This window comes from Prionailurus viverrinus, chromosome C2 (assembly GCF_022837055.1).
Source record: "Prionailurus viverrinus isolate Anna chromosome C2, UM_Priviv_1.0, whole genome shotgun sequence".
Taxonomy (NCBI): Eukaryota; Metazoa; Chordata; class Mammalia; order Carnivora; family Felidae; genus Prionailurus; species Prionailurus viverrinus.
Window position 1 is genome coordinate 37,647,724 of NC_062569.1, and position 26,463 is coordinate 37,674,186.

General features: G+C 35.1%; 1 protein-coding gene across 3 annotated transcripts in view; it reads right to left on the reverse strand.

Annotated features, from left to right (window-relative positions):
* The window catches only part of ATR (ATR serine/threonine kinase), a 104,648-nt gene that overhangs the window by 12,533 nt on the left and 65,652 nt on the right, over window positions 1-26,463 (reverse strand). For 2 of the 3 annotated variants that reach the window (XM_047874592.1, XM_047874593.1), the window contains 14 exons: window positions 25,792-25,883; window positions 20,301-20,392; window positions 19,897-20,074; window positions 18,319-18,498; window positions 17,719-17,878; window positions 14,921-15,100; window positions 13,024-13,166; window positions 12,130-12,227; window positions 11,459-11,691; window positions 10,318-10,452; window positions 8,577-8,777; window positions 5,873-6,016; window positions 3,499-3,649; window positions 103-259 (listed from right to left, as the gene is read on the reverse strand). In XM_047874592.1, coding sequence (XP_047730548.1) covers window positions 103-259; window positions 3,499-3,649; window positions 5,873-6,016; window positions 8,577-8,777; window positions 10,318-10,452; window positions 11,459-11,691; window positions 12,130-12,227; window positions 13,024-13,166; window positions 14,921-15,100; window positions 17,719-17,878; window positions 18,319-18,498; window positions 19,897-20,074; window positions 20,301-20,392; window positions 25,792-25,883 — 2,144 coding nt within the window. Of the gene's footprint in view, window positions 1-102; window positions 260-3,498; window positions 3,650-5,872; window positions 6,017-8,576; window positions 8,778-10,317; window positions 10,453-11,458; window positions 11,692-12,129; window positions 12,228-13,023; window positions 13,167-14,920; window positions 15,101-17,718; window positions 17,879-18,318; window positions 18,499-19,896; window positions 20,075-20,300; window positions 20,393-25,791; window positions 25,884-26,463 lie in introns of those variants that run through there. The other variant, XR_007155561.1, reaches the window with a different exon arrangement.

Genomic DNA, 26,463 nt, shown 5'->3' on the forward strand with positions numbered 1-26,463 from the left:
CGAGAACCATCACACACTCTACTGACTGAGCCAGACAGGCACCCCTAAGATATTTTTTAAAACATCTAACCATAATAATGTATTATTTTCTGTTTAATTTACCATGATGTAGGATCAGGGAATGTCCTCAGAAACCACTCATGAAAAACAGGAGGATGCCTGGGTAGGAGAAATTCTTGGAATACTTTGAGTTTTTCAGACAAAGCTGCAGCTTTTGGTAGCATACACTGGCGAAGTTCTTTTCCTGTCATATAAACTCCTAGAAGGTAGAGTGGTTTTCATTAATCACACAAGCCAAATAAGGGGCAATTTTTTTATTGGACAGAAAACATCCATTTTTATTCAAATTGTTAATTAAAAGAATGGAAAATTTTTCATAAACTTACCTTCTGATATTATAATAAAATAATAAAACGCATTATGTATGTTCCCTTGTAATTATCCAAAGTGAAGCTTCTTGTTTATGAAAATGAATGTCAACTAAAACTAATGTGGAATCAACTGATTCCAGAAGATATTACTCAGAATAAATCCAACGTGAGGAGTACCCCTGGAATTGTAAAATGCTGTAATCCTCACTAAAATTGTACTAATCTCTCTGTTAATCAGCATGTAGTATAGGTCCACACTGAATCATTATTAAAAAACCTACAATGGTGCTTTGAAATAATTTACTGTGTGAAGGCTAGCCTATAAGATTCATAGTATAGTTGATTCTTGAGCTAATCTTGTACAATGCAAATCATCTGGAGAAAAACAAGAAATTTTCCTTCTGATATACTGGTGAGCTTATATTAGATGGGTGATATGACTACAGTCTATAAAGTGCCTTTCAGGCCCACCTTGGTTTAGATACTTTTTTTTTTTTTTTCTTTTTTTTTTTAAGAGAGAAAGTACGAATGGGGGATAGGGGCAGAAGGAAAAGGGGAGAGAGGCAGTGAGAAGGAAAGGTGGGGAGAGAGGAAGAGAGAGAGAGAGAAAGAGAAAATATCTCAATCAGGCTCCATGCTCAGCATATAGCCTGATATGGGGCTCAATCCCACAACCCTGGGATCATGATTGGAGCTGCAATCAAGAGTAAGATACTCAACTGACTGAGCCACTCAGGCACCTCGGTTTGGTGCTTTTTACACCCAAGGCAGAGCCAAAGTTTTAAGGATAAGTTTGAGATTTGATGTTTTCAGTCTCAAATGTTACATAATTCCCATATGTTCACGGTATTTAAAAAAGTTTTTTTTAATATTAAAAAAAATCCGGGGCGCCTGGATGGCTCAGTCAGTTAGGCGTCCGACTTCGGTTCAGGTCATGATCTCGCGGTCCGTGGGTTCGAGCCCTGCGTCGGGCTCTGTGCTGACAGCTCAGAGCCTGGAGCCTGTTTCAGATCCTGCGTCTCCCTCTTTCTCTGACCCTCCCCTGTTCATGCTCTGTCTCTCTCTGTCTCAAAAATAAATAAATGTTTAAAAAAAAATTTTAAAAAAATCCAATAACAATAACTAAAACTTATACAATATTTCATCCTTCCAATAAAATAGTCAATAGTAAATTCCTTGGAATAAGAGTCCAGTGTGTGAGTTTCAGCTCTGCAACTTATCACCTTTGTGAATGTGGGGAAGTTACTTAACCTCTGTACTGTACATAAAATAGGGATAATCACTTAACAATAAAAAACAAGGCATATAACATACTTAGCACAATGATACAGTAATTTATAAATGTTACTTATTGTTATGGGTTAAACTGTACCCTAAAAAAATGTGTTTAAGTCCTAACCCCTGGTACCTATGAATGTGACCTTAATTGAAAGTAGGGTTGCTGCCCATATAATAAAGTTAAGATGAGGTCATTATGGTGGGCCCTTAATACACTATGATTGTGTATAAAATACTGTATAAGAAAACAGACATATAGACTTAGGGACCACACTGTATGATGACGGAGAATAGAGCTAGTAAAGTGATGAGTCTATAAGCTAAGTAACATCAAATATTGCTGAAGACAGCAGAAGCTGACAGAAATGCATGGAAGTTTCTCTGCTAGAGCTTGCAGAGAGATGGCCCTACTGACACCAAGATTTTGGATTCACAATTCTCAAATTGTGAAAGAATACATTTTTGTTGTTTGTAGCACTTTGTTACAGTGGCCCTAGGGAAGATAATAACTTATTTTCTACCTTATTCTTATAATTTCACCTATCATCCCATATATTCTTCATCTAGCTATTCTTAATGTCTGTATCTTTTATAACAATAGTACAATTACCTAAGGAACTCAATATTGTTACGATATTATTAACTAACCTTTAGACCTTATCAGATTTCACCAAATGTCCCACTACTATCCTTTGGGCCAGGATCCAATCAGGATCCCTTATTACACTCAGCTGTCATTATCTCCTTAATGTCCTCAAATGTGAGTAATTTTTGTCTTTGTCTTTGATTACCTTGAAATTTTTTAAGAGTTCTAACCAGTCATATTTTTGTTTCTCCACTGTAAAGTTACTACTTTTCTTCCTTTTTAATTAAGAAGTAGCTTATGGGGAGATACTTTGAGACCCTACAAATAACCTTTTGCCCATTAATTTCAACATCCATTGATAATCGCTGCCTGCAATAATTATTATTGTGGTACTTGCTAATTGGTGGTTTTCTATTTCCATAATTTCCTCTACATTCATTAACTACAAGGAAGATCTATTATGTATTGTAAGGAAGAACTGTTCCTACTTCCCTACTTATTTATTGAAGCATTTATTTACATCAGTGTGGACTCATGTCAGTTTTATTCCATGAGTTATAATCTATACTATCATTATTTATTTTCTTGCTCAAATTATCTGAGGCTTGGCCAGTTGGAGTCTCTAATTCCAATCTAATACTTTTGGCTTTATTCAAACCTTCTTTCTCCTTTTCTTTCTCTGACAGTGGAAGAAAACTAGCTCTCATTATCCATAATATATTTATTCATTTGCTAAAGTTGAGTATACAGGGGCACTTGGGTGGCTCAGTCGGTTAGGCATCCAACTTCAGCTCAGGTCATGATCTCACAGCTCATGGGTTCGAGCTCCGCGTCGGGCTCTGTGCTGACAGCTCAGAGCCTGAAGCCTACTTCTGATTCTGTATCTCCCTCAGTCTCTGTCCCTCCCCTGCTCATGCTCTCTCTTTCTCTCTCAAAAATAAATAAACATTAAAAATAAATAAATAAAAAATAAAGTTGAGTATACATGTAAAGTAGTTTCAGAATTGCTAACCAAAACCTCTGTGAAAAACAAATTTTCATGTACATTTTTGTAAGCTACATCAAATTTTTCGGGATAAAGATAGAGAAGGAAGGTGTAAAGACAAACACCTTAGTACTTCTGTATATAGACTATCATTTGACCTAGAAATTCTACTATGGCTTATTAAAAAAAGGTACAATGAGATATGTTAATAACAATTATACATGTTAGTAGATTTTATACTCATTACATATTTGTACTTTAAGAATTCATTTTAGTACCCTTTTCCTTATATAGTTTGGTCAGAATAGGTCTCAAGCCAGCAGTGTTGTTAACCCATTCAATAATCCCACATTCATCATTCAGGGGAATAACTGCGTATGTTCGGATATGAAGTTCTCTTCTGCGAGATTCTGCATCTTTTCTCAAGCACTATTAAAAAAAAAACAACACATAAACTTAAAAATTCAGAATTCTACATGTCATGTCAAATATATCTAAAAATTATTCATTTCATAGCAAAAGAATGTCAGTGAAAGTTTACTCTGTGGTATAGATGAGTAATTCTTCAGAATGGTAGGAAAGGATACTACTAGGATAGTATCCATCCTCTTTTTTCCAAATCATTAAAAATGCCTTGGGCAAGTCCCTCTTTTTTAATTATTCACTGAGAATTATTCACTATTCATGGGCAACCCATTCACTTTTTTAATTATTAACGTGAGAATACTGTGTTGAAAGTATTAAGGTTGTATATTCAATGACAAAATGTTCTTTCACTGTTTACTGCTTTATAGATATTACTGAAATATTAAGTCCTTAGGTACAAAGACTGCTATTTAATTTCGATTATCTCAAAAATTTATAAACAAAAAAGTATGAGTTTTATGATGTCCTTAAAATTTTTATTTTATATATCGTATAAAAATTTTATTTTTATTCTTGCAGCTTGATATCACAGCTTCATTTGAAAACCTATCTCCTAGCAGAAGAAAGCTTTTTACATCTCATTTGATTAATTCTGAATTAATTTAGGAAAGGATAAACAGTATTTTGTTTAATTCTGGAACTGTAGGACATAAACAGACTAAGCATACAAATATAATTGCAATTTGTCCAATTCAAAAGCACAACCACTAGCCAAAAACATATTTTAAATGCCAGGAATAAGTAGGCTACATAAATGTCAGCCAAACAGTATAATATTAGAATTTACATGTAAAGATCAGTTTGTGGTCTCCTAGACAAACACAGACTGTAGTTTTTGAAAATCAGGCTACTGTATCTGACCATGGCAATGAGGAGTATAGTAACGAAATAAATTAATCAGTAACAAAACTGAAAAAGATACATTTATAAACTAAAGCCAGGCCATCTAATACTCCTAACCAGAAAAACACTCAAGGGAGCTTCAGATGAACATACTAATTGGTTTAACAGTCAGTGAATTAAGTTACCAATTTACCAAACATTTAAAAAAGGTTTTTTAGGGGCGCCTGGGTGGCTCAGTTGATTGAGCGTCCGACTTCGGCTCAGGTCATGATCTCACGGTTCCCGATTTCAAGCCCCACATCGGGCTCTGTGCTGACAGCTCGGAGCCTGGACCCTGCTTTGGACTCTGTGTCTCCCTCCTTCTCTGCCCCTTCCCTGCTCATGCTCTCTCTCAAAAATAAATAAAAATATTAAAACAAAACAAAACAAAACTTTATACCACATTAAAAGCCCATTTCAAAGGCAATATGAAATGAAGGACTTTTTAAAAAATTTTATTTAAAATGTTTGGGAAGGGCGATTGGGTGGCTCACTCGATTAAGCATCTGACTTCAACTCAGGTTATGATCTCGCCGTTTGTGAGTTCAAGCCCTGTGTTGGGCTCTGTGCTGACAGCTTGGACCCTGGAGCCTACTTCAGATTCTGTCTCTCCCTCTCTCTCTGCCCCTCCTGTACTCGTGTTCTCTCTCTCTCTCTCAAAAAACATAATAAACATTAAAAAAAAAAAGCATTCAACAGAAAATATTTTCCCTCATTAACACGTCTTACATATTTTTCTCAATATAATAAAGGTAATCTAATTTTTTAAAAAGTTACATGAACCCAGCAATTCCACTTCTGTATACACACTCAAAAGACTGAATGCAGGAATTCAACGAGTTATTTATATACCTATGTTCATGGCAGCATTATTCACAATAGCAAAAGGTAGAAACATTCTGTGTCCCTTGATAGATGAATGAATAAACAAAATGCAATATACACATACAATGGTATATTATTCAGCCTTATAAGGGATAAAAATTCTGACACATTGTAACATGGATGAAACCTGAAGACAATACCAAGTGAAAAAGCCGGTAAAAAAGGCCCAAAACTATATGATTCCACTTCTACAAGGTACCTAGAGTAGTCAAATTCATAGAGATAGAAAGTAGAATGGTGGTTACCAGAGGCTGGGGAGGAAGAGGAATGAGGAGTTATTGTTTACTGGATAGAGAGTTTTGGTATGAAAAGATGGCAAAAGTTCTGGAGAGGGATGGTGGGGATGGTTGCACAACAATGTGTATGTACTTAATGTCACTCTATTTGCATACTGAAAAGTTCCTATCACAATGATAGTAATTACTGTAATTCTAAAATTAAAGCAAACTATCTCCAAACCTTATTAATCAAGGAATTAAATTCCATCAGTCTACAATCCTTTCTCAGGTCATCTTTAGGCTTACACATCATGATGTAGAACTTTCCATCTGATCCTTTCAAAGAGATCTTCTTTGGTTTCTGAAGGGATGCAAGAATTTCCACCTAAAAGATGATGAATTACATATAAGTTAAGGTCAAGATTCTTTAAATTTGTTATTTTTTATTTTTTTTGAGAGAGAGTGTGTGTGAGTAGGGGAGAGGGGCAGAGGGAGAGGGGGAACTATAGAAAAAGAGAAAGAGAGAGAGAAAGAGGGAGGGAGGGAGAGAGCGCGCACGCGCACCTGATGAAGGGCTCAATCTCAGGACCATGAGATCATGACCTGAGCCGAAATCAAGAGTCTGCCGCTTAACCAACTGAGCCACCCTGGCACCCCCATTTAAACTTTTATATTTAAAAATTGTGCTACCTAACAAAAAGAATATAATAACCTATATTGTGTAGTAAGTTTATTATTTTAATGATTTCTTTTTTTTTTTTAATGTTTATTTATTTTTGAGAGAGACAGAGCATGAGCAGGGGAGGGGCAGAAAGGGAGGGAGACACAGAATCCGAAGCAGGCTCCAGGTTCCAAGATGTCAGTACAGAGCCTGACATGGGTCTCAAACCCACGAAATGCGAGATCATGGCCTGAGATGAAGTCAGACGCTTAACAAACTGAGCCACCCAGGTGCCCCTTTAAAGATGTCTTTGATCGTAATCACCTATCATCTATGAAAAGAATGGGTTGCCCATGAATAGAGACCCATTTTCACCCATTAGGAGTGGATATAAAGTAAAAGGATTACTTTATCAGCAATATAAGTGCTTATACATCTAAACTTAGGTATTCTCTTCAGAACAGTCACAATGTTTAAATGACTTTTGAAACATTTTTCAGAGCCTGTCTTCAGAGCTGTAGGCACTGTTTTTAAATCTTATTTTTAATGTTTATTTATTTTTAAGAGAGGGAAAAGACAGAGCACAAGCAGGGGAGGGGGAGAGAGAGAGAGAGAGAGAGAGAGAGAGAGAGAGAGAGAGAGAGAGAGAGAATCTGAAGCAGGGTCCAGGCTCCAACCTGTCAGCACAGAGCACGATGCAGGACTCAAACTCACGAGCAGTGAGATCATGACCTGAGCCGAAGTCGGACGCTAAACCAACTGAGCCACCCAGGTGCCCCTAAATATCTTTAGGGTAAGAAATGATTATCAATTTAATGTAACTTGATTTTTGAAAAAAGAAACTCTTTCCAAAATCAAGTCTACCTAATAAGGTGAGTCAATAAGCTGAGTATTATTAAGTTAAAAACAAAACCTGATTATAAGTAAGAATGATTTCATTATATGGTTTAGTATCTGGCTATGAAGCAATTAAATGTTTTGATCTATAGACTTGCTGGAACAAACACAGTTATGAAAAGTATTTACTTAGGGGGTGCCTGGATGGCTCAGTCAGTTGAGCATCTGAAATCGGCTCAGATCATGATCTCATGGTTCATGAGTGCAAGCATGCGAGCCCTATGTTGGCCTCTCTACTGTCAGTACAAAGCCCCCTTCGGATCCTCTATTCCCACCCTCTCTCTGCCACTCACCCACTCTCTCCCTGAAAATTAAATAAACATTAAAAAAAATTCACTTAGAAATGCTCTAGTACCATTTCTTTAAAATAGTCATATATTTAAGTGCCTAGGTGGCTCAGTCAGTTAAGCACCCAGCTTTGGCTCAAGTCATGATCTCGTGGTTTGTGGGTTCGAGCCCTGCATCAGGCTTTGCGCTGACAGCTCAGAGCCTGGAGCCTGCTCTGGATTCTGTGTCTCCTTCTCTCTCTGCTCCTCCCCCATCACTCACACACATGCGCTCTCTCTTGCTCTCTCTCTCAAAAATAAATGAAAATTAAAATAAAATAAAAAATAAAATAGTTACATTTATAGTTACATATTATACTTCAAAAAAAAATCAAGTTCTTCTTAGCTGAATTTTGTGTCCTTCCAAAGTATAAACAAAAACTATATTTTGTTCTTTTTTTCTCCATTTTTAGGACAAAAGAAAGTATGGAAAAGTCAAATTGTGGAAAATAAAAATTATACTCAAACTAAAACAATATGAACATCTAAAAAGTCAAAATACTCAGTTAATCATTTTTTTAAGGACACTGTCTTAGGGGTTATACATGATTAAAAGGAAAATAAGTCTAAATATTGTGTGTGTATATCTTACAATGCACAAGGGAAGATAAAATGTATCTGATTGAAAAGCTGACGAAACAGAAGTAGCGCATGATTAGAAAAAGACATGTAATGACATGTAATGTTAGCAATATGTACTAGAAAAATTGAGAAGAGAAAATGTGTTCAAGGGAGGACATAAAAAGCTAAAAATTCTGAAGGAACCATCTCCCCTAGTATGCTATTTAAGATGCATGGCTCTTGTTCATCATAATACACATTAAAAAAGTACCAGTCTTCTCCATATGGATATTTTTGTGGGTCATAGATCTTGGGAACATTTTTAACATTTAATTTTGTCCCACTGGTATAAAGTTTTACTTTCCTGTACTTCTAATCATTTTTTTCTTTGTAAATACAATTTACTTACTCTCTGAGAAAGACACCTTTAAACTTACTTTGCCGTTTCTAACTTCACTAAATTTTAAAATTGTAGTTAGTTATGTAACATTGAAGTTTACCGTATCATCAAAGCTGGCAATATAGGCCCAATGCCCAGGAAATGGCTCGTGGTTGGCATGAGCACCCGGAATTGATGGAAGAGTAGGTATCATGACTGACTGTAAAGGAATGAGGATTTCACTAAATGTTGGTTCTTCTACCAGCTTTTTAAGCATTTTAAAATGAGTGCTCATGCTTAATGTAGAACTACTTCCATCCACCTGGGGGAAAAAAAAACAGTACGTTTTAATTACTCTGTGTTTACCTTGAATTGTAGAATGCTTAATTTCAACCAAAACAAAAATTTCATTTCTACAGTATTTTAATTACAATGGTTAAGCAGTCAGTGGTTTTCTAAGAATTTTTTATACATCTCATTTTACCTACTCTGTATTCTTTCACTGCATCAGTAATAGTACCTATACCACAGGGCTGTTTAATGACTAAAGGAGATAATAAAGGAGATAATAGAGGCATATAGTCTATTATCCCCTATTACAAAATCCAAAAAGTTGTGTAAATCAAACCTTTTATTCAGTACTAAATCTCATTTGGCAGCAAAATGATACCTGAACTTCTCACTTAGAGCAAAGATTAGTATGTTTTACTGCAGAAACAGTTATGTAACCGATTATGGGACATTTTAACAGAATAACTGCAGTAGGGATACTCAATATTAAGTACATACACTGCATTACCTTTAAAAATCTGAAAATTCTGAATTCCTAAATGTAGCTGGCTATAAAAATTTCAGATAAAGAACTGAAAACTTATACATGTATAGCATTTAGAAAAGTGCCAGTGCATAGTAAATGTTTACCATTATCATAACACTGTCTTTGATAATGCCAAGTACATCAAAGGTCAAATAGGACTAATGCAGATAGCAAAAACATATTTTTCTTTCAAGGCGTTTATTGATGAAGGGAAGGTGAGACATAGTCTATATTTTCTTATCTATAAAGAGCTAATAGACTGAATATGTATGTAAAGTGAAATCTAGCTATTTACTTATAAAGAGTCTCTTTCTCCCTCCTTATAACTATCCTCATTCCCTACTTTTACCTTTTCTAGGTATTCTTTAGGGTACTTTTCCAATTCCTTGGGTAAAAGAGTGGGTTACCCCTTAAGCATGTTCATTACAGAAATATACTGAAAAAAGTAGTTATTAAACTAGATGATAATCATCTCCTTTCTTCCCTATGATTCTATCAACTCCTCAAGGCAGCAGAACATGTCTTATTTATCTTTGTTTCAGCATAGTGCCTGTTCCCTCAAAGGCAATGAAATAAATGTGTACTGAAAGAATGAAATGAAATGAAAATCAAAACTCCAATCTTCTTTCCTCTCATATCTGTAGGTTAACATGTAAGTTTTGAAACTTTAAAGATATGACACAAAATAATAACAGAGATAACTATGAGTATTTTACATATTTATATTTTTAGAGCCTATTTCATATCCCTCTACCTAAATTATTTCTAATAGATATGGATAATTTACTCTCTGAATAATCTACATTAAAAAGAGCTTTTAGAAATTTTTGAGTATATTTGTTTGAGAGAGGAACAGGTTAGAAAATTTAAAAACAGCTTTATTGAGGTTAAGTACACAATTTGATGAATTTTGATGTATGTGTACACTCATTTGTTAGAATTTTCACTTAACTAATCAAATGAAAGACAACCAGCTAAAATCATATAGAAGTTTTGTATAAATTATCCAGTACTGGTCTATAAGTAGTAAGATTTATGATCATACCGGTTTATTGCACAATTCTAGAAGCTTATCTGTTAGGCGAGTTGCATCTCCAACAAACTTTTCTAAGGATTTTTTCATATGAATAGCTTTATTTAGGATTTCCTTGCATCTGTTCACACGCATGGGATAAGAAGACTGTCATAAAAAAAATTAAATGTAGTTTTATAAAAGATTTTAAAAAAATAACAAAATTTTGACACAAATCAACTTAAAAAGTATTCATGATGATGATGAGAATTTATACTATTCAAATTTCCTGGTAATCAATTCGGCAATGCTTTCAACAGCCATAAAAATGCTGTTATCTTATGAATTCCATTCTTAGAATTTATCCTGGTAGAATAATCAGAAATGAGAATACAGATGTCTTTAGATGTATTACAAGAGTAAAACTATGGAAAACCAACAGTTAAATAAATTACAGAAAATAAATTACTATAGAATTTTATATAATTATATAAATATATATATAAATATATAATATATATTATATATATATTATATATAATATATATTATATATATATATTATATAATTCTTCAAAGAATATTGAATTCATATGAACATGCTTATGGTAACAATTGTAGGTGAAAAATATCAAATTCTCTATCTCTATAATCCAAATTTAGCATTAAAATATGTATAGAAAATATACATACAAAAATACGGAAGAATATTAATGGTAGAATTAGTGAATTTTAGTTTTCCTTTTTAGATCTCTGTGTATTTTCCAAATTCTCCAAAATATTTATAATTAAATATATTTACCACCTTATAAATGCTTATTAATAATGCAATAAAGCTTTTCTATTATTAAAAGTTTAGGTACTTTAGATAAAACACTTTGAAAAAAGTAGGCTACCATTTTTATACCATGCACTAAAAGTTTATTAGACTTCATAGAGAAACAGGATGCTGAATTCTTTGACCTTAACGTACCTGTCCTTTCATTTGATACGGTACATATTCCTGAACTTTAAAATGACATATAATGCTTTAATTTCTCTTTTTTCAAGTATTTAAAATTAATGTTTTACTACTAATCTAAGAAAGAAACAATGGAACTTACATCTTCATATTAACATTAAATAATCAATGCCATATAAAATGGAAAATGACACTGTAGTGACTATTATATTACCTTTGACACAGCTGTCATCATCCACATTGCTTGTTGAGGATAGGCCAGAAACACTTTGGCTATAATTTCCATCAAGACAACAAAAACTTCATCGTGAGAATGACAAATTCGGGAGATCAACTGTGAAAAAGCAGTCAAAAACTGATATGGTGCTAAGTGATTTGTGTGCTCTGTAATAACCTTGTTTATTTTAGCTAAATCATTTCTCATTTGTACACGATCAGAACGGCCAGCTGGAAAAAAACAAATCAAAGTTAAAAAAACAGTGAAGAAAAAACAGTTAAAATATTCAGGGTCACTGAAAAACTCAAGGGCAATTAATTTTCACTAGAAACACAGAATAAGCCACAGTTCATTGTAATTTTTAGGATAACTTATTTGGTTTAAACTAGTTCCTCTCAATATGTGTTGGGTTCTTGAACGAATGAGAAGATTCTCATTTGCAGGCTGTGAACTGCAACAACTAAGTCCATGCGTTTAGTCCATGGACTAACAACTAAGTCCACGCATTTCCTCTTTTCTTAACTTTAGTTTCTTACTCACACTTACATGCAATCTTAATTATCAAATTTATTTCTAGCTTTTTGTAAGTTAGATTGCCAAGCCAAATGTGACTTTATGCTAAAGTTAAAATTCTTATCCCTTGAAAATTTTACATAAAAAAATTATACCTTTTTCCCATTCATATGCCTTAGCACCAAAATCAAGCCATAGTGATAACATTCGTGGCATTGACTGATATATGAATTGGTTCCCATATTGTAGAGATCTGCAATTTTACAGAAAAAGAATGTTATTAACACAGTGCTCTTTTTTTACATTATGTAGATTAAAATGTAAAGACTTAAACTACCACTTGAATTTTGCATAGCTTTCTGACAAAAATTATGCTGTATTTCTTCTTAGTAGAGGTTACCTTCGACTCCCTTATCTCTTTTTGTTACTATATTCTTCACTAAGCTCCACAATGCCTATGCCAAGAAGAATGAATGGAATGTCATTATTACTTCTTAGGAAATAATATGTGAAAATATAAACAGTAGGCATGAGACAATACACTAGTTGATTATAATACACTGATATATATAAAATCAAGTTATATTTCACCTGTTATCTAGTCTAAGAGATAAGCTCTTTCTACAAGTCTAATGTCAAAATGATTTTCATATGTATTTCTTAGCAGAATGGGCAGGAAGGAGACATTCCATTGGTAATTAATTATAACCACTAAATATATTACATTAAGAGTCTTCTAAAATTCTAGGGAGGGGGACTCAGAAGCTGAGGGTCTGGAATGGGAAGGGCACTTAATTTTCATTGTATAATACTGGTACTGCTGAATTTAAAAAAAATATACACACACACACATACACGCACACTACTTTTTCCACTAATAAAGTTTAGTTTTTAAAAGGAAGAAAGAATGATATAAAGAAAAAACATATCTTATCTAAGGTTAAAGACAATCAGTGGTGAAACAGAAAATGTCCTGAACACATTAAGATCTGTGATAAAAGAGGCACTCTGACATATGTAATCAGCACGCATACAGTTCTCACACTTACCTGCCAAAATGAAGAACTATATACCGAATGAGATCACCCTGCTTTTCCATCTTGTTATCTGTGACCATGGGCATCAATTTGTCATAGTACTTGGCAAGATAAAAATGCCCATCTTCCCACTCTGGCAGGAACAAGGTCACATCCTGTAAAAGAGAATACCAGATGTTCACCTAAGAAACCCCCAAACTATGCTGGGAAATAAAGTATGAATAGATGATTAGGGATCAAAAGTATGAGACCCACATGGAGGCAGAGCAAAGTCAAAGGAACAATGATTCTTTGATTTGGATAAAGAATAGCTGTTTTCTTAAAAAGGTTTTCTTAGGATAGCTGGTTGGTTCTGGTGGGTTGTCCACTGGCCAACATGAAATAGTGCAGAATAATCAGCTATTTAGGAAAAGAAAACTCCATTTACATTGCCACTTTATATGATACATCAAAATAATTTCCAGATGGATTAAAGTGTTTTATGAATGTGTGCATATATATTTTTTTATTAAAAAAAATCTCAGTGAAAGGAGAATATCAAAGCCCTGAGGACAGGGTTTAAAAGCATAAAAATATGGCTAAAAAAAAAAAATTACATCTTATTTTTCTCCAAGATCTGTCACAGATAATTGCCCTCCCTCTCAACTTCATAATCCGGTTTCTAAGAATTCACCTCACACTCACTCCTCAAACTATTTCTTCATGGTTTCAGTCTTCAGTATTCCACTAAAGCAGATCCTTAAATCTAAAAGATCCTTTCCAATTCTGGTCTCATTTGAACTCTCTTCAGCATCTGTTTCTGTTGTTCTCACCACTTCCTCTTGGAAACACTTTCTCCCTTGACTTCTGTGAGGCCACAATCTTCCAAGTTTTTTCCAACCTTTCTGGTCACTCTTACTTTGTCCCCTGTATCATTTCCTTTCCCTTTTCCTGCCTTGTGTATTTATTTTAAAATAACATTATCTGAAATGTGATGGAAAATACATAGGATGGCTGACTACAAAAAACAAAAAAACAAACAAAAAAAAACTTTTAAATGAAGTTCCACTCTTAATTCAAGCAAGTTTGAGAACATAGTTTGAATCAGGAACCTTAAATCTTGAGTTTACCCTGAATCTATTCTTGAAAATTTATTATAGATGGCAACCTGCCTGTGGATAGAGGAGAGAATGACATGACTAGATGTATGGAACAAATGCTGGATTCATATGCCCAACCAGCCACAGGGACAAGGCTGTCAGTGTCCCTTCCCCATGTAGTCACTGAAGCAAAGAGGATGAAGGAAATATACAAAAATTTTCAGGTTTAAAAAATTTCAGGATTAGAAAATGCTTGGGCTTCTCTCTCTGCCCCTACCCTGCTTGTCCTCTCCCACCTCTTGTTCTCACAATAAATAATAAACTTAAAAAAAAAAAATGCTCTTCCAACTAAGCCAGCCATGTGCCCCCCCAATCCTACAGGTTTTGATAGGTTGTATTTTTATTATCATTTAGTCTATTATTATAGATAATCTTTAAATTTCCACTGCAATTTCTTCTTTGATTCATGGGTTATTGGGAAGTAGCTCTCTCACAATACCATCAATGTAAAGCTTAATACTTAGTAAGGAAGGTATACATTGCGTTTGTTCAAAAAATTGCAGGATGAAATGTGATTACCTTTAGGAGGGTGAAAGGGTGGGTCATAGAGTACTAATAATATTCTACTTCTTGACCTGGGTGATGGTTTCTTGAGTGTATTTGCTTCGTGATAATTCTTCTTATGCTATCTACACTACTAAAAAGTCAAAAAGTTTCCTGGGTATTTTTATACATGTGTTTTTCCATACAGACTTTAAAATCATTTTATCCATTTGCAAAAACAAAAAAAGATTGAACTCTTAATGAAACTGCATTATACATATACTTGCCTTGTATTTTTTCATAACTGCATTGCTTTCAAAGTTAGCTGTTTCTTCCATAAATCGGCCCACTAGCAGCATAGCTCGACCATGGATTAACATGTTCTTACTCTCGGTTGGGGTTTTATTTTCAGGAAAACATAATTCAACACCCTTCTGAAGAACAATTAGTGCCTGGTGAACATCACCCTAAAAGGAAAAAGGAAACAATAAGCCTTTTAATTTAAAAGCATATTTCTGTTTTTGAAAAACAAAATTGTTAGCATTTAAAGACCATTAAGTATGTTTTATGTATAAATCTTTGTAATTTCATGTTCATGTCTCATTTCCCCCCTGTGAAAGTAAAATCCTAAAAAGGAAGCATTGCTTCAAATCACATAGAGCTCAAATTCATTCATTAATTCACTCATTCATTCTTACAGTCAATCAAAGTACAAGAAACTGAACACATATGTAGATGACTAGGGATAAACACGAATAAATCAAAATCTCTGGCTTAAAAAAGTTCATAGTCAAGTGAAGAAATAGACTATATAAAATAGCAACACGATGTGAAGTTCTATTAACAGAGGAATATATATGGGTATAATTAAGGACAGAAGGGACGCTTCTAAATCTACATGAAGGTACAGGAAAATGGAGGAGAGCAACAGTCAGGAAAGGTTACCAAATGAAGGTAATTTAAATTAGGTCTTAAATAATAAATAGCAATTTTCTTGAAATGTATTCAGTGAAGGACATTCTTGGTAGAAGGAGGAATAAAAATTTTACTGGAAAAGGTAAGTAATCTGGTTTTACCTGACGTCTAAAGGGTCTATGAGATAGTGACAAGTGAAGCTGAAGAGGGAGAGTGGAACTCGATCAGGAAAAGCCTTGTGTACTTTCTAGGGGTCAGACTTCATAATAAATGTATGAAGCATACTTCAGAAGATTTATCAGAGGAGCTACATGATTCAATGTCCATTTTAGAAAGATCACAGACTGCAGTAATGGGCACAGAGGAATAGGCAAATTAAAAAAAAAAGGCTATTAATATTATTAGAGGCTGTAAATGTTAAAAGGCATGCATGAAAGCAACAGAGATAAACAAGAGGGAGACGATTCAAAAGATGTTTCTTTTTTAACTTTCAAATATACAATATGGTATTATTAACTATAGTCACCACCATGCTGTACATTACACCCCCATGACTTTTCTATTTTATAACTGGAAGTATGTATCAAAATATCAAAAGATGGGGTGCCTGAGTGGCTCAGTCAGTTAAGCATCTGACTTTGGTTCGGGTTATGATCTCACGGTTTGTGAGTGTGAGCCCCACATCGGGCTTTCTGCTGTCAGCACAGAACCTGCTTCAGAGCTTCTGTCTCCCTCTCTCTTTGCCCCTCCCCCAACTCACACACACTGTGAGTTTTCATTTATTTATCTCAAACATAAATAAACATTAAAAAAAAATTCAGGGTGCCTGGGTGGCTCAGTCAGTTGAGCGTCCGACTTCAGCTCAGGTCATGATCTCATGAGCCCCACATCAGGCTCTGTGCTGACAGCTCGGAGCCTGGAGCCTGCTTTGGATTCTGTGACTCCCTCTCCCTCTGCCCCTCCCCTGCTTGTTCTCTCTCTCTCAAAAACAAAAACATTAAATTTTTTTTTAAAAATCCAAAGTGGGGTACTTGGCTGGCTCAGTTGGTGGAGCATGCAACTCTTGATTTCAGGGTCATGAATTCAAGCCCCATGTCTACAGGTAGAGTCTACTTAAAAAAAAATCAAAAGATGGATGATGGTAGATTTAGTCTCCAATTGGATGTGGAAAATGAAGGAGAGGAAGAAGTTCAAGATGATGCCCAGATTTCTGTGTTAGATGAGAGGATTCAATAGAGTCTATGTAGAAAAATAGAGAATATAGGAGAAGCAGTTATTGACTGGTAGATGATGAATTGCATTTTGAACACAGTGAATTTAAGGCATTACAATACAGACTAGCACTAGCTCAGAAAATGATCAGGTAATGACAAATATAGGCTGAGTCATTACTTTCGCCTCCACAATAACAGATGGCATCAGCTATAGTTGCTAAATGTCAATTTTCAGAACATGCTATGCTTACTAATTCTAGACTGGTGGCAAGCATAAGGAAATATATAAATAACAGCCATTTAAATCTGTGGCATAACCTTTGCAAGTAGTTCAGATACTCAAAAAAGCTTCTTTCTCATTACCATTGCTTTTATCTGGGGATTGCTGGGCACTTTTGTTCTTATGCTAAACCCTTCCTGATAGGCTAGATTAGAAATTAATCTTGAGTGAAAATGGCAAGTCTACCCAGAACTAATTATCTGCCAAGGATATAAGTAGGGAACAGTATTATTTTCATTTAACAAATAAGTTTTTGAGTGCCTACTGCACAGACTCTGTCTATATACAGAGAGGGTAAAAACAAAGTAAAAATTGGCTGCTTCCCTCAAGAAAAAAAAGGAGGGCAGATGAAAACAAAGAATTGCACTTTCAGCTTGAATGGAAAGCCATTTGGGGACTTCAGGAAAGAAGAAATGGTTTCTTCTAGATTATGGTAGAATGATGAAGAAAGGCGACAGGAAAAGAGTCTGAATTGGGATTAAGGATCATCTCTTAGGCCTTGGTAAGACATACATAATCTACAACATCATATATATATATATATATATATATATATATATATATATTCTATATATCATATATATTATGTATATATCTTATATATCATATATATATGATACACACACACACACACACACACACACACACACACACGCTGACGTTCCCTTGGCCATACCTTGGACCACAGCCACTTTGCTCTTTCCACATACAGTTCAGCAAGTCGTGATTCTCCAGCATTTAGGAGAGCATTGTAGGCTGTTTGGTGGTGACCAGCCTTCCTAGCTACTCTGGCACTCTGTAGCCAGCATCCTCCAACCATTTCATTATAATCTGGTCTAAATGAGTATGACAAAAACAGACGGGAAGAGAATTTTTAAGTATATTCAACAATTTAAAAATATCTCTTAACATGGAATCTTGTTAATATACTATTTCAAAGAAATCAAAGAAATTTGATTTGTTAAAAAACTAATTTTAATTTTCCTAGGGTGGTCAATTTTTGTCAGTTACAAGTCTATGAAAACTTTAATACTAACTTTTATCTGTACCTCTGCCAGATATGTTTTGAACATTAAAAAAAAAAACAAGATACAGTGCATACAAAAGTAATTCTTAAGTACTAGGTTCATTTCAACTATACAGATTTCAACTATACAATTGATAACAGAAAAACACAGATTCAGAGAGAAAATCAAGAAAGATAAATACTCCCAAAGGATATGCAAGTATAATAATAAATTCATGATAACTGACATAAAAAAAAAGTGTCAAACACCTTTGGTTGAGGCTTAACAAAGCTCTCCGGAGAGCCAGGATGGGCTCCTTGGCTCTGTAGGAATTCTGGGTCATTTCTAGTCGAGCTACCCAGTTTAGAGAATCTTCTTGAGAGGTATCACCTGGAGACTGTTGAAAAAGTGGTTTGATGCTATGCTCCAATTCACACAACATGTGCAATCTGAAGACAGATAGAGCCTATATTAAAATGTTATCATATTCAGCCCCTTAATCTCATACACAAAGCATGTACTTAAATTAGCCATGAAGAATCTAAAATGTACAGTTTTCTTTGGAAGAACTTTAATCTTATATATTCTTGGTATATAAACAGTAACATTTTTATCTTTTTAAATTAGGTATTAAACACCAATAATGTTGATTTAAATGTTTAGTGCTTTGCTATGGTCCCCGATTTCCTATTAAGTAAATTGGAGAAGGGTATATTGTGAAATGAATACAATTTTAATTTTTTCTAAGAATGATAGAAACCCTCATGACACATTCACAGAAGTTTTTTTCCATATATAATATGCAGTGTCTATGACTCAGTGTTCGAGGATGCAGTTGAGTAGCTACAGAACAGAATCTCAGGGGCGCCTGGGTGGCACAGTCGGTTAAGCATCCGACTTCAGCCAGGTCATGATCTCGCGGTCCGTGAGTTCGAGCCCCGCGTCAGGCTCTGGGCTGATGGCTCAGAGCCTGGAGCCTGTTTCTGATTCTGAGTCTCCCTCTCTCTCTGCCCCTCCCCTGTTCATGCTCTGTCTCTCTCTGTCCCAAAAATAAATAAACGTTGAAAAAAAAAAAATTTAATAAAAAAAAAAAAACAAAACAAAACCAGAACAGAATCTCAGTGGTGCAATCTATGGTTTCATTAAACGGTTTCCAAACGGGCTGATACAAATTATAGTAAATTCTTTTAACTGAAAAAAAAAAAAAAAAGTTCTTAACTTATCTTTTCAATGATAACATGTATTATTTTTCTCAGGTGAACTAACAGACCTGAAATGTTTTCCATAATTTTCTTCCTTACCTCTAAAAGTTAATTTTCCTTCCTCATAGTGTAAGGCCTACATTTTGGGGGAGGGAAATGTCAAATGTATTTCTAAGTGAGAAGAAGAGGAAACTAACAAGTACTGAGCACGAAAGTGCCAGGCACAGTAAATGTCTAGACAATATGACATTACAACAGGACAAATATGTTTTTATTTTTAGAAATCTCATAATTGCTTTTCCAATGAAAAGGATATACATTAGAACATTAAAAAAAAAATTATAGGGTGAGGGGTGCCTGGCTGGCTCAGGTGGTAAAGCATGTGACTCTTGATCTCAGGGCCATGAGTTCAAGCTCCATGTTGGGCACAGAGATTCCTTAAAAAAAAAAAAAAAAATCAAACCAAAACCAACCAAAACAAAAAAACTATAGGGTGACCATGAGATAAAGGAGTGAAAGAGCCACTGCATGTAGATACACATGATACCAAACATACCATCAGTTATTTACTAATTAAAACATTCCAAATCTATCAGAAGACACTTACAAACCAGGAATGTAAGATGGACCCTCCCCCACAAATACCTCACAATATATTCATATCCTCGTTGATAAGAGCCTCTTTCAAAGCTTGCAGCTGAAAGAGGTACAATTTGTTCTGCTCTCACTAGTTTCAGTGTGTCATAAAAAGCTGTGACATCTCTTTTTTTGGCTGATAATAATAGCTGTCCCAGTCTGACACTCCATGTTGTAGATTTCCCATCTGAAAAATAAATGTAGAGTCAAGGAATGCCATGGGGCCCCAAAACAAGGTTTACTTCATGTGTAAAATGGTCAGCAGAAATACTGAACAGATGGTTTCATTCTACTTTGAACAAGAAGGCAATTATAAAACAAGCTGAAAGATTAATTATAGATGGTACTCAGCTACTTAAGTCTGAATATTTATAGTATATTAAAACTGCTTATACTTTAAGAAGTAATTTTACCTGCTGCCAAATAGTTTTCCACCAAATCCCACTGTGACAATTTCCAAGCTGCTTCCACTCTGTATGTGTTTAATTCATCTGTCCATTCAGACCTATTAAAAGAAGCCAGTATCAACTAAACTTTATTTAAAGTGGCATTTAGAGATTTTTTCATTGTTTTAGATACTCTATTTATTCTATTTACTGTATTTGTATTGTGTTGTACTTTGTACTTAAATACAAAATGATAATCTCTACCCAAAAAAAACCCTTGATTTTTAATGTTTCCATTCCCCTAAAAAACATTTTTTCAATAATTACTTCTTGTTCTTTTTTTAAAGTATATTTATTTATTTTGAGAGGAAGAGAGAGAAAGTGTGGGAAGAGCAGACAGAGAGAGAGAGAGAGAGAGAGAGAGAGAGAGAATCTCAAGCAGACTCTGCACTGTCAGAACTCTGTCAGTGCAGAGCCCGCTGTGGGGCTCAAACTCACAAACCGTGAGATCATGACCTGACCTGAAATCAAGAGTTGGACGCTAAATGGACTGAGCCACCCAGGCGCCCCTCAATAATTACTTCTAAAGGGGCAATTTAAAAATGCCATTGACCAACAAATTAAATTGCGCCATATATTAGAACAGAATTAATGCCTGGATAATTACAAAGTGCAGTTTTAAGATTAGCTGTGTGCTTAACTTGAACTAAGGGCAGGGGGAAAAAGAGCCAACTGAACATATACACATTCAGAGGTAAGCAATTCTAAGAACTTGGGATTTTGAATTAAGTTTAAGGCAAAAATAGAGGAGCTTGTGGGTACTAGGTCAGGAGCAGCTCAGGGTGCATAAGGTCACTCAATAAAAGGGCTTAAGAAAGTTACAAATGACGTGTCAATGGCATAACAAAGGATATGAAATAAGCTGCTTAAATTATGTTATCTATTCTTAAACTATTTTGAGTTACTTTAAAATTTGGATTTGTAGAGGTGCCTGGGTGGCTTGGTCAGTTAAGTGTCTGACTCTTGATTTCAGCTCCGACTCATGATCTCACAGTTCATGAGTTCAAGCCCTGTGTCAGGCTCTGTGCTCACAGCACAGAGCCTACCTGGGATTCTCCCCCTCTCTCAAAATAAATAACATTTAAAAAAAAATCTGGATTTGTAAAACAAGTATGATATAGGTAATTATTTTTTCTAAACATTCTACTTATATGACACTAAGATGGATAATGATATTGTGGATCATGACTATATAGAAGCCAGACTTTCCCAGTATTTCTTCTTTAATAATGTTTATTTAGTTTTGAGAAAAAGAGAGACAGAGTGCGAGTGGGTGAGGGGCAGAGAGAGACACAGAATCCAAAGCAGGCTCCAGGCTCTGAGCTGTTAGCTAAACCAACTGAGCCACCCAGGCACCCCCATATTTCCTCTTTATTAATCACACCATTTGAATATCTGATATATGCTAGACCCTGCACTGAGCACATTTTTCCATTTAATTATCTAACAACACCGAAAGGCACACATATCCTCATAGTATAAATAAGGTAACAGAATCAGAGAGGTTAGGATCAATGCCATAAAAAGCCCTCTTTGCTCTTTCTGTAGTAAAAATACATTTAAAAAATGTAAAACAGTGATTTTTTTTATTTAAAAAAAATCTAAAATGGCAGTATAAATATGGAACATCCTCTAATTTCTAAATACAAACTCCACCAAAAACAATTTAGAACAAGGCTAAAAGAAATACAATAGAAATGTAGTTTGGGGCACCTTGCTGGCTCAGTCAGTAGAGCATGAGACTCCCAATCTCAGGGTCATGAATTTGAGCACCACGCTGGGCATAGAAGTTACTTAAAAATAATATTAAAAAAAAGAAATGTAGTTTTCAAAAAGTCCAGTTGTGAATAACTTTACAAGCTTATCACCAGATGCCAAAATATCAAAATTTTAAGATCAAAATCTGAGTAGAATTAGCAGGATTTGCTATCTAGAGGGGATGTGTCATACCAAGTATTATACCAAGAAGCACCAAAAGGTAATGAGGACCAGGCTGTGAGAACTTATCCTCATAAATAGGTTCACTAAAAAGAGTAATTGTGTAGGTCAAGTACATTCAATAATTTTGGAGGAATATTTGTTTAAATGCAAATATTCTTGGGGAGCCTGGGTGGCTCCATCAGTTGAGCATCTGACTCTTGATCTCCACTCAGGTTCATGGGCCCTGCATTGGACTCTGTACTGGCAATATAGAGCCTGCTTGGGATTCTCTCTCTGCTCCTCCCATTATTACACATACACTCTCTCTCTAAATAAATAAATAAAACTTTTTTAAAAAATGCAAATATTCTCCCCAAAGAAAACACATCCTCTCAATGACCACTTGCTCCAATATGATAGAGCAATCTTTTTTTTTTCTTCCAAATTTTTATTTAAATTCTAGTTAGATGGGGCGCCTGGGTGGCTCAGTCGGTTAGGGGTTCAACCTCAACTCAGGTCATGGTATCACGGTTCTGTGGGTTCAAGCCTTGTTCGGGCTCTGTGCTGACAGCTCAGAGCCTGGAGCCTGCTTCGGATTCTGTGTCTCCCTCTCTCTCTGCCCTTACCCTGATTGAGCTCTGTCTCTCAAAAATAAACATTAAAATAAATAAATTCTAGTTAGTTAACATACAGTGCAATATTGGTTTCAGGAGTAGAATTCAGTGATTCAACAGTTACATACAATATCCACTGTTCATTATAACAAGGGCCTTCCTTAATACCCATCACACATCTAGCCCATCCCCCACCCCTTCCCTCTATCAACTCTGTTTGTTGTCTATATATGATAGATCAGAAGCCTCTATGTATCCCACATCCAAAGAGAAGAGGAGTCTAACTCTACAGCATGTGTAATGACGAAACTTGACACCTAGGTTTGAGCCATGACGAACCTTCCCAAATTACTTTACTTATGAAGTCTTTCAACTAATTTAGAGAAACATCTAAAACATACAACCATTCTTTACCTGCTTCTGCAAAGTTTCTTCCCTTGTTTCATAAATTTCATTACTGTGAAACCATCTGATTAACAGTGAGCTTCTCTGCTCTCAAACATTATAGACTTGAAGTCTTTGCAAATTACAGTTGGGAATTTATAGAAACTATACTTAGCAGAACTGCTTTGACAGTCCTAACTAAAAATAGTGGCCTGTGTGCTCTCTGATCAACTAAGATACCAACCCTTTTGATCTGATCTCACTGCCCAGAATAGTCAGTTGGCATCTGGCAAATATATCAAGAAATAAGTACTTTAGCTCTCCAAACAATGCAGCTTCGAGAGCAGCACAAACCTCCACAGTTACTCCCCACACCAGAAGAACTATGCAGGCTTAATCTTTGCCACACATACGTACTACTTTTTTGCATCATTTTCTTGCTATAACAAACCCACTTTCTTTAGGAACGGAAGGCAGCTTTCATTTTTATCAATCCTTTACGGAAAAAACACAGAGTCTAGAGTGGTATTCTGTAAACCAGTCACAAAATTTCCTCTTCCCCAACACAGAAAATAACTGGTGCTAATAATGTAGACAGAGCTTAGATACTTTTTGGATATGTTTGTATGAGCCTCACCAATAGGAGGTGAGCTCTACAAGGTTTCTGTCTTAAAGCAAATATAATTCAAGAAAGACTCTTGGGACAGAAGATAAGCTGTTAAGACACATGAAAAAAGTGCTCAACATAACTCCTCATCATGAGGGAAATACAAATCAAAGCCACAATGAGATACCACCTCACACCTGTCAGAATGGCTAAAGTTAACAACTCTGGCAACAATAGATGTTGGCAAGGATGTGGAGAAAGAGGATCCCTTTTACACTGCTGGTGGGAATGCAAACTGGTACAGCCACTCTGGAAAACAGTATGGAGGTCCCTCAAAAAATTAAAAATATAACTACCCTACAACCCAGCAATTGCACTACTAGGTATTTATCCAAAAGATACAGAAGTGTTGATTTGAAGGGGCACATGCACCCCAATGTTTATACCAGCACTAGCACAAGAGCCAAAGTATGGAAAGAGCCCAAATGTCCATCAACTGCTAAATAGATAAAGAAGATGTGGTATACACACACACACACACACACACACACACACACACACACACACAATGGAGTACTAGCAGTCAAAAAGAATGAAATCCTGCTATTTGCCACAACATGAATGGAACTAGAAAGTATTATGCTAAGCAAAATTAGAGAATGACAAGTATCATGATTTCACTCATATGTGGAATTTAAGACACAAAACAGATGAACATAAGGGAAGGGAAGCAAAAATAAGATAAAAACAGAGAGGGAGACAAAACATAAGAGACTCCTAAATACAGAGAACAAACTGAGGGTTGCTGGAGGGGTGCTGGGTGGGGGATGGGCTAAATGGATGAGGGGCATTAAGGAGGACACTTGTTGTGATGAGCAATGGGTACTATACGTAAGTGATAAATCACTAAATTCTACTCCTGAAACCATTATTACACTACATGTTAACTAGCTTGGGTCTAAATTAAAAAAAAAAAAAAATATATATATATATATATATATAAAATAAATATATATATGTATATATAATAAACATATATATATATATATATATATATATATATAAAATAAACAAACACATTTGGTACCAAAAAAAAAGGTAAGCTGTTAAGTGCTAAATCAGCTTATGACAAAGTAGAAAAAAAAGTTTTTGTTGCCTATCTCCAGCACCATGAAAACATAAAAGATTTCATTTCTTTGCTAAATGTTATGTCAACTCAATTCACTGATTAAAATTTTTTGATTCAGATACAATAACAAAAGAAAATCAATTTTTAAAAATTTTTTAATGTTTACTTATTTTTGAGAGATAGAGACAGTGTGAGTGGAGGAGGGGCAGAGAGAGAGAGGGAGACACAGAATCTGAAACAGGCTCCAGGCTCTGAGCTGTCAGCACAGAGCCCAATGCGGGGCTCAAACTTGGGAACGGCGAGGTCATGACCTAGGCTGAAGTCAGATGCTTAACCGACTGAGCCACCCAGACGCTCCCGTTCTTTTTTTTTAAGGTTTATTTTTGAAAGAGAATGAGCGTGCCTGCACAAGGGAGGGAGGGACAGAGAGAAAGGGTGACTGAGGATCCAAAGTGGGCTCTGCTTGAAACCAGAGAGCCCAACTCGGGGCCCAAACCCACAAACCACGAGATCATGACCTGAGCCAAAGGTGGAAGCTTAACTGACTGAGCCACTGAGGTAGCCCAAAATACAATCATTCTTTAAAAAAAAATTACCTGTGGGGTGCCTGGGTGACTTATTCGGTTAAGCATCCAACTCTGGATTTCGGCTCAGGTCATGATTATGGGTTCAAGTCCCATAACAGGCTCTGAACTGACAGCGTGAAATCTGTTTGGAGTCTATCTCTCTCCCTTTCTTGACCCTCCCCACTACTCTTTCTCTCGAAATAAATAAACTTAAAAAAAATAAAAAAATAAAAATTACCTGTTAGCATGCACTCCATTCACCTGAGTGATTACAGTAGACAGCTGTCCAAGACCTAACATGGACTTCACTACACCATGATAATGAATAATCTAGAAATTTAAAAATATTTAAAATAGCAATAATCACTTCAAATATATCGTGGAAAACAAAAACTGTTTAACTGATATTCAATAAAAAGTACTATTTGCCTCACTAAACCTACTCTTCTTAGTTCAGCAATTGATTTGCATGGTGTAATGGTAAAGCCCCCAATAATGTCCTAATATATGTGAGTATTAAAAGAATACACAGACAACCTAAAAAATTCTCACAGTGAATTTATTATTTTTTCCAGATTTGGTTTAATTTTTGGTGCAAATCAAATATAAATGTAATGAGTACTCTTTAGTATTTTGTTTAAAGATTATTTACCATACTATTTCTCACACAAAAATTAAAACTCAAAGCTCATAACATTAAAATAGACTTAGGGCTGTAGTAACTAAAAAGTTATATAGGGTTATGCAATATTCTTTAAAATTGAAAACAAGATTGTGAAAAATAAGGATCCTGTATGAGCTTCTGAGAAAATGAGCATGTAAAATACAACAAAAAGCAATACTGTAAGATTAGAGAGAATCTAAGCCAAGATCATAAATCAAGAATTCTAAATTCCCTTCCTGTCCCAGT